The sequence below is a fragment of the Halyomorpha halys genome, unplaced genomic scaffold (genome assembly GCF_000696795.3).
Source record: "Halyomorpha halys isolate HHAL.00 unplaced genomic scaffold, Hhal_1.1 Scaffold127.1, whole genome shotgun sequence".
In the NCBI taxonomy this organism is placed as follows: Eukaryota; Metazoa; Arthropoda; class Insecta; order Hemiptera; family Pentatomidae; genus Halyomorpha; species Halyomorpha halys.
Genome location: NW_027107825.1, coordinates 244788 through 254475, shown reverse-complemented (window position 1 = coordinate 254475; position 9688 = coordinate 244788). Strand labels below are relative to the sequence as shown.

General features: G+C 31.8%; 1 protein-coding gene across 9 annotated transcripts in view; it reads right to left on the bottom strand.

The window, feature by feature from the left end:
* LOC106678177 (uncharacterized) overlaps nucleotides 1-9688 on the bottom strand; it is a 114061-nt gene that overhangs the window by 63155 nt on the left and 41218 nt on the right. For all 9 annotated transcript variants that reach the window (XR_010843108.1, XR_010843109.1, XM_014416548.3 and 6 more), the window contains 5 exons: nucleotides 8174-8397; nucleotides 5914-6016; nucleotides 5259-5380; nucleotides 3963-4085; nucleotides 736-894 (listed from right to left, as the gene is read on the bottom strand). Coding sequence is in view for 7 of the 9 variants with exons in the window: in XM_014416548.3 (XP_014272034.1) it covers nucleotides 736-894; nucleotides 3963-4085; nucleotides 5259-5380; nucleotides 5914-6016; nucleotides 8174-8397 (731 nt within the window). In the remaining 2 variants the exon portion in view is untranslated. The remainder of the gene's footprint in view (nucleotides 1-735; nucleotides 895-3962; nucleotides 4086-5258; nucleotides 5381-5913; nucleotides 6017-8173; nucleotides 8398-9688) is intronic.

Sequence of the window (9688 nt, the reverse complement as noted above, 5' to 3'; positions counted from 1 at the left end):
AAAACAGGTATGAATTCTGTCTCATCATTTGATTTTATTCTTTCTTTTTTCATCTCTTAATTTGTACTTTCTTTAATATTTCTTCTCTTATCTATCTGTTACTATTACCCTTTTCATTTACTGTTTACATTTAATTTTTCTTATTATATTTTACTTTTCATTGTATACCCCTGTTATTTTCCACTTGTTTTTTCTTTTTTTTTGTACCTATGTCAAGTGTTTGTATCTTTTTTAGCCCTGATGAAGCCCTACAATGTGGGGCAAAACGTTGGCTCAATAAAAATAGTATAATCATTTGGTATTTGAGTTTTTTTGACCGCACCCGGACCATATTCCATTCATCTATACACACGGTCAATTAATAATCTTCCAGTATGATTATGATCATGTATGTTTTTTTAAGACAATTCCACTAAAACCCCCAGGAAGTGACAGTCATATCACTTTTGAAATTTTACTTAAAACGGGAAGAGGAGACTTAAAATAGTTAAATCCAGCAATATTAAAAAGTGCCTGAAAGTGGAAAACGAGACATTACTTACTTTGTTTTCATGCTTGTAATTTCATCTACAAGATAATTTTAATCAACATTCAATTTATGACTTAAACTATGTGAAGAAATTTTATTTATTTTTAGAGTATGTCATCACCACACTTTCTTGAATAATCATAAAGCTATCCATAATAGTAAGGATAAAATTTATTTCTATTCAAGCTGTTAGTAATAAGCATTACTTTATACAATAAATTAAGAGCCAATTGCTTTTTGAATACAGATGAGGCAACTGTAGTCTGGTTAGGTTCCATTTCCTCTGATAGTATTGATACACCTGCTTTGAATGCCTTGAATATATTCTTTCCTGCAAAATAGTTTTCAGTCTTTGTTGCATGAACCTGCAATTTAGTTTTTATAAATTGATAAATATTTCTAAATTATTTTATTTCTGTTAAATTAAATCAAATATCATTATTAAATAAATGAAGAGTATAAGAAAAAATATAGATTAAAAAAAAATAAAACATATTTACTTTAGTAATAAAAAATGCAAAGCCACTTTGCCTTAAAATACTCATAAAATAGATTGAAATTTGTATATGTATATAAATAATATTTACAAATATTACTGAAAATCCGACAACATTACCATCTAAATATTATTGATAAAAAACATAGTAATTTAGCTAAATAATTCAAAACATTATCCAAATTATAGTCTCAAAACTTTTATTGTTTTTACACGTCCAACGTTTCGGCCAATTCGGCCATCTTCAGGGACAATCTTAATTCACTATGAAACATATTATTTAATATTTTTCCAAGCACTTCATACAGGCTATTCTGCCCAGGTCAAAACATTTTTATCCAATAAGTCAAATATCCATTAAAATTCACAGTCAAAAATATTTTTCATTTTACCACTATCATACACTTTTATTACAACCTTACTTTATTACAAGTAATTGTAATAAAAGTTTTGAGACTATAATTTGGATAATGTTTTGAATTATTTAGCAAAAAATTGCCAGTCTCAAGAAAGAATTTTATGATTATAAATAGTAATTTAGTTTAATACTAAATAAAATAAATATATCATATATATTAGATTCAATAACATATAAAATACATATATTATAATATTTAAAATTGTGGCTGTACTTGTAATGTTATGTTGGTAGAATGTTAAAAGTGTTAAGGTTATAGCTGCCCTGTGAGAAGGTGGGATATAACCTCATAGTGTCACATTGTGAATGCTTTATTAATTGTGGTATTAAAGTTCAAATATGTTCCTATATTCTGTTATAAAAACCATATTTATATTCTGTTATAAAAACCATATTTATATTCTGTTATAAAAACTATATTTATATTCTGTTATAAAAACCATATTTATATTATGGTATAAAAACCATTAATTTATGCTTTCTTACAGAATCCAGACAAAGCCTCTACACAAGAGCTCAGATATCTGGACTACATAAGGCAATTCACAACTGACATCTGATATCTACCAGGTAAACTGAACATTCTCGCCGATGCCTGTTTTCACATCTGTTCAATCCAGATTTAGTTTAAGATGATGAATTACACCATCTGCAATCCTCTGAGTGTTGCTCCATGAAGATACCATGGAAGTTACCACTACTGTGCCTAACATCGCAGAACTTGTTGTCAGTGATGCATCCACGGGTAAACTCTGACCTTACATACCTTCACTTCACAAAACAATTATTGATTCGTTACCAGTAATTAAGAAATTATCCTGGTGTCAAAGGATCAGTGTACTTGGTCCAATCAAAATATATCTGGCCCTCTTTGAAGGACAACACTCTTTGGGCTTCAACTTAAATTCCTTGCCAGTGAGTTAAGGTTTGGAAACATACTACCACACCACTTGGAGCATACAACAATGTGAATGCAAGCTTTTTACATATCAACATTGATTTAGTTGGTCCTCTTCCACTTTCTCGTTGATTTCATTGCATGTTAACGGTCATTGATATATTTTCAAGTTGCCGAACTCTGCTTTGGTACACCAATAAAGTGCTAGCCGATATTTTTTCAAGATGTCACAGCTTAATGCCGACATTTCCCACTATGCCTCAGAATATACCAGCAACTGAAACTCAACCAACGCCTGATGAAAACACAACCATCCAGCCTCGAAAAACAAGTTCTGGTAACACTGTCCACTTCCCTGCTCGGTTTCTCACCACTGTCACTGGCGAGGGAGTAAGCGGCTGTCATTGTAATGTTAAGTTGGTAGAATATTAAATGTATTAAGGATATAGCCGTGCTCTGAGAAGGTGGGATATCTCATAGTGTCACATTCTGAATGTATTGTTAATTGTGTTATTAAGTCGATATATGTTCCTATATTCTGTACTAATAAATAAGTGTTTCTACTAACAAAATTTATTTAAATAATTATAAGGGTTTTCATTATTCTCAGATCCAAAATATAGCTTTGATGATGACAAGGTTTAAATGAATAAATTAAATATGAGAATTTTATTTTAAATTAGTAAACATTATTGACTCAATCTCAGGGTGGGTTCTCTAGCAATCGGAACACAATTAATGGCTACTTTAACAAATCTCTTTAATTCTAGGCTGAGCAAAGTAACCTATTTTCTTATTATTTCAGTAATTATTTTCTTTGGTGACTCTTGATTCTTCATGTTTTCTCACAAAAATTGGTACTGTTGACAGTAGAGAAAGAGTGGTCTGGCTCTCCACATTCGAAGATATGCCCATTCTCGCCTGCATTCCAAAAAAAAAGCTTTCATCTTTTGTCCGTTATGAACCCTAGATAGTTAATGCAAACATCAATCGCAGCAAAACGGTTTTAATTTACTTGCTATGATTTATGATGTAAATACTTCATTGATAATTATTCTCCTCTTTTATTTCCTTCAGGATTAAATTGTAGTATAATCATGGTTCAGAAACAACAAAAATTTTAATCTACCTGCTTAACATTCAACAGACTTCAGAAGGAAATGTGCTGCCATCTTGAATATTTGAAACAAGTTTTTTTCTTCATTACTTCTAAATGATGTAATTGGTTAGTTTGGCATCCATGATAAAGACAATTAGTTGGCTCTTCAGGTGGAAACACATGGAAAAAACTAAACTATTTATATTTAAAAAATAAATATTTATCAAAAAAGAGGATATTAAAATATTTCTTTAAATTTATGTTCATTTCCTACTGATAATGGTGGTAAGAAACTTAATTCTTATGTTACCCAATATTAAAATTAATTATTAGTTTAACTTATCATTCAATATGACCAGTTAAGATTTTTGTGCACTTAAGAACATTTGTTAAAAAAAATAAATTGAAAGCAAATCATTTTAAGGTTTAAATTCATTTATCATAATTTACTGGAACAAACTGATGCCTATTTTTTCTCTTGTACTCTTCATGGATTTATTAAAATTAATTAATTTTACTTACAAAATTAGAGTTAATATTTCCATAAATGATGCTTGGTTTCTCTTTTACACAGAAGTTATCATCAAATAGAAAAAGGAACCCAGCATTAATAAGAGCAAAAGAATTTTGAGATTTGGGCATGATCTGAAAAAAAAAAGTTGTAAATCATTTTTACAGTCAATTGGTTAGGTAGTCAATTGGTTAGGTAGTCAATTGTTTAGCATTATTTCATTTATAGTTATGAATTATATTTACTTTTGTACAACAAGAGTGTTCTAATTAGGTATAATGAGAACTGATTTAATTTTTTGTATTATCAACAGTCATACCTAGCCGTTTCTGGCATACAAGGTACATACTCTACAGCCATGCATTGTAACACTTACTAAAGTTGTACTCTACTGGAAAATTAAAATGAATCCTAGTAGATTACCTCATCATTAATATGGTTAGGTAAACCTAGGTACATAATGTTTTGTTTAAATATTTCTTTCCACTAAATTACATACAAACTCAAATCTATCAGATAAAAATTAATAAAATCTTCCCATCTACAACTTCCTTTTCTCATTATATTTTAATCTATCAGTTCAGTATAGATTACCTTTCTAATGATTTATCTCTCATTTAACCTGGGAGAATTATAGTCCTGAGCACTTTGCTCATATTGGTAAATAAATATCTATAATGTCCTAGTATTTAATCTGTTTTGTTTATACTTTTGTCTACCTTCTGTCAACCCTTTGATGTTGTTATTGCCGCTTGTTTATGTTACTCCCTCTTTTACCTTTCCACCTACACTCAATTCAGTTTTGCTCTGGCCTCTTCGCAACTAAGTGTTTCTCTTACCAGTACACTCCTAACGTAACATCCTTTTTTTCTCACTTAAGCATTTTGCTCACCTGGAAACCTCCTGTGTTTCCTTTTTTAAATCATATGCCAGGGCAAGAAGATCTTAGATCTTTTATGAAATCTGAATTCTTCAGCTCCTGATGAAAGAGCTACAATTTACAATTTCAATTTCAAATTGCATTGAAAGTAATCGTACAGATTTTTGTATCATTACGTCCAATTATATAAAAAAATATTCTACTATGAGATAAATGCTCTTGGAACACCCCTTAGGGGACAAAAAAGTAGGGCAGCCAGCCCGGTTAATCAACAAGTTTACCTCCCCATTCCAATCACCTCTCTACTATAACATCGGTTATGTATAATTGGTACAAATCACACAACTCCAAATGTTTTATCCATCCACCATTAGTAAGTTCATTTACAATAACTCAACGAGTAAAAATTATGAGACCAATACATTACTTTAAATGTTTCAACAGTACATTCTTCTGATAATGCCGGTAATATTATTTTTGTTATTATTGATTTACTCATGTCCTTTCTGTACATTTCTGTTAGTGATATAGCTTCATTTTCAAGGCCATCTGAAAAAAAAAATATTTGAAATTAATATTAACAAAGCTTTGCTTCTTATAAACTTGTGAAGATTATTATATGTAAATTAAGTTTATTTGCTTATATCACACATTTTAAATACTAATTTACGTCTAATGGAGCTTATTGTTATAGGATTAATACATATTTAACAATTAATTTAAATATAAATGCTATAAGAATTTAATTATACTTCTAGAATTATTATAACAAAAGATTGTAAAGAAAAAAAAAAAGAAACAAACAGGAATGTAATTACATTGATATTTCCTTTAGGTGTAAATTTAATGGGAAATCATTCTAACTGATGTTAAAGCTAAAATCCTCAGTATTAAGTATTACATCTGAAAAAGTGAGAAACCATGTAAGTCCAAAGTGAATAGATATAGAGTTAGTTCACTATGCTAATTCAAAAATGTATTTATCTCCTATTGAAAAGTTTGCATAGGACGGTTATTTAAGTGGTTTCACACTTATATAAAATTTGCATTACTATTTACTTAAATTAATACAAAAGCATTACCTATTATTATAGTGGCTTTAACAAGTTCGAAAAGCAGAAACAAATCAGATGGAAACTCAGGGTGATGATATTTAATCATTAAGTTTCCTGCCAATGTTCCTCTCTAGAAAAAAAAGAAGAAAATTATTCATTTTTTAAAAATTACTATTGTTAATTTATGAGATTATTCCATGGCCAATAGGAATTTCTACTGACCAGTCTATCTTCTCATGGTTCTAAACTTCTGATTTATACAAATTTTTATTAATCAGACATATGTCTGGTTTGGATAAGCTTGATATTGATTAGGACATTACACTGAAACCTAGCTTGATATTGATTAGAACATTACACTGAAACCTAATTGCTATTCTAAATAAAATTTACTTCTGAAATTTCCCCAAGAGTTGTCCAAAGTATGCAGAGGCATAGGGAATTTCAATAAAGCTCGCTGAACTTGAAAAAGATATTGACCACTATATTGTGACATACTAGTATATGCCAACCACATCACACTAGACAACATCCACTACTCTCACTAGCTGCTAAAGGAATCAGGATTTAACATTTTGGTGGAGAGCATGTTCCCTCAGTTAATGAAAAGGTAGAAGGCCTTTATCAGTGGATGTAAGGATATTGTAGGCCTCTCTCACTTTTCTTTGAGGCCACTAGACAGAGGAATGCTAATTTAGCCTCTACCATGATGAGAAATAAAAATAAATAACTCTTGGGATGCCTTGTTCTCAGTCCGGTGCACCATTTGGGGAGAAACTGGGAATCTCCAAAGAGTAACTAGTGGTTTCCTGCCACTCAGGGAAAAAGTAAAGCCACCATCACCATTTATAAAAGAGTTGTGGAGGGTATGTGTCTTCCTTTCTTGTTCCAAAACATCACAGAAAGACAGCAAAATAAGGTGACATCAACTCAGATGACTCTGCTTCATGTCGTCAAAGCATATAATACAGGCCAACTTCCCATAAGGCACTTCTAACAGGGGGTCATACCTCTCGACTCCCTCCTATGAGAAGGAGAGTCAAAACACGCTCATAAGAGAGAAGGCTCAAAATAAATTGAGATAAATCTTTAGATGGGGATTGACGAAAAACCTAATCAATGCAAGCATGCAATCTGGGAGGATAAAATAGGAAAATGGGGCCGACCAGGGATAACAACCCTGAAAGGTTTTCCTAGGAAAATAATTGGCTACAGAACAATCTAAATGTAACGGTTATATCAACCATGTAAGGCCCACACGGCCGATCTGGTATAAAATAAATAAATAGAACAATTTCGAATACTGCTGAAATGGGTCTTGAAATGGGCAATTCTTCATCAGATATGAGGTTTTAGAGTGAAGTCACATAACCGTTAGCCAGAACATTCAGCCCCAATGTCCTAATTGTGGATTTCAAGTGCCTGTTGAACAAGTGGTAATGGTCATGACCGCATTTGTGAGATTAAGAACAATGATAAGATCCATAAGAATTTACATTAGTTAGTAGTATGACAGGAGTTTTCTTGATTGGCGAGTGAGGAGAACCTACTATGACTCAAGGATTTTATTTATAGATGGAAGAAGGGAGTAGGTTCAGCCTGCTTTAGGTATGGAAGAAGAAGAAGAGAACCACCACTCAGAAGACCTTCCGAAAACGGAAACAACCCTCCACTGGGGATTTAAGAAGACTGCACATTTATGCATACTGTTTTACTTGCAGTGTTGTGATGTTACAAAGTCATGTGCAAGATCAAATTACTTAGATAGGGTAAGGTTAAAAGTAGAAAAAAATGTTTGTGCATCATTCTGAATCAATCAATCAATCAAGTTGCTTACTCAGCAAAATAAACCAATACATTTTACACTAACTTTGCTGTTAGGTAAGGGAAAGTAGTAGTAGTAGTAGACATTGTTGGGAGATATAGCTACCATAGGTGTTAAGCAAGGAGAGGAGATAGCTTGGCTTGTGTATAGTCATTTTTGATAGCAAGAGATTACTTTGTGATGCCACAATGAGAAGACTTTAGCTTGGCATAGTATAGTGACAACAATGAGCCAGCCAATGATTAGTTGGACATAGGAAGTAATACCCGTACAGCATTAGAGTAATTAAAGTAAAATACTCTGATAAATTATTTTTATAAATGAATCTCTAGAATGTATAAATGAAAGAGCATTAAACATACTTACTTTCTATAATTAGTGCAAAAATATATAAATATTTATTAAGTATAGGTAAATGATATATTTAATTATTTAAATCTTTTGTTGAGTTAGATAACTTACATTTCTTATCGGAATATTAGCAACCAGCTCAATGTGGTTTGCAAAGAGTTTTAGGTACTCAAAATTCTTTCTTTTGCTGATGGAAAGAAACAATAATATTGTTTCTGACAAACTCATGTTTGCTCCTAGTTCTAGTTGTCTAGATGTGACCTTATAATCTTTCAATTCTGGTACAAGGTTCAGGTCAATATACACTGGACTTGAAATAATTGATTTGTAAACACCTGAAATAAAATATTTTAACACATCTATCATCAATATTTATATAGATTTTTTTTTCATTAATACATGGATAAATTACCATAAAAAAATACTGGGAAAAAATAAAATAATGGGATTGGTAGAAGTGGCAAAACCTCTAAATATACACACATACACCCGTGTGGACCCCTGTGGAGTAGCTAGTCTCCCATCGGGCACCTCCTCAGGTGGCGGAGAGGGGGATTCTCACCAGATATAGCGGGAACCGGGGAAATAAAATACCTGGGGTGGACCAAAACTAGATTCAAACAAGATTGATCATCAATCATTGATTTGATGTTTGTCAGTGGATGCATGGATCGGATCGCTACTTGGGAAGTTTGTAGATTTTATACAAACAGTGATCACCAGGCTATATTGATCACACTACATACACCTACAAGAAAGAAGAGTTGTCGATGGAGGACTAATGGCTGGAATACAAAAAACTTTTGATGACGCTTCATTCACTTTAATGCTAGAGGATGAGTGTGAATTAAAAGGGTCAGCCGAGGAAAAGGCGCATATACTGACCTCTTTTATATCTGGGGCTTGTGATGCAGCTATGACCCGTTCAAAGCCTGGCAAACATCATTCCTCAGTATACTGGTGGACAGATACTATTGACGATCTTCGCCGTTGTTGCAACCAAGCAAGAAGACGTTACCAGCGAGCAAGACGTCTACCAGAGTTTTCAGTGCTTCAAGAAGAGTTCAGAAGAGCTAGAAGGAATCTCCGACAAGCCATTAAAGAAAGCAAACGACGGTGCTGGAGAGAACTCTGTGATGAAGTGGATGCAGACCAATGAGGTAGACCTTACAAAATAGCACTTAAGAAACTTTGTAATCGCACGATACAGCACCCCACGAGATCAAATGTTGTAGACAGTATTGTCAGAACACTATTCCTTGAACAGGCGAATAGTATTGAATGTATTGACAATATATATTGTAATAATTTTAAAAAATATAAAAATAAAAATAAAAAGAATCTAGATCGTTTTATGTCTTTTTTCAAATATAAAGGAAAACTTGGGTTCAAATTAAGATCACTAATATCATCAAATGGATAATAGAATTATATTTAACTTGTATAATATAAAAAGACTCTTAATTTTATTATATAAAAAGAAAGAGAGACTCTTAATCTCAGGGCGTGTCGTTACTAGACAATCAGAACAGGCATTTACAATAATTTGAAGTAATTAAAATTAAATCTGTTTTACAATATATTCTAACTTAGTTATAACCAAACTAACCAAGTTCTATATACTAA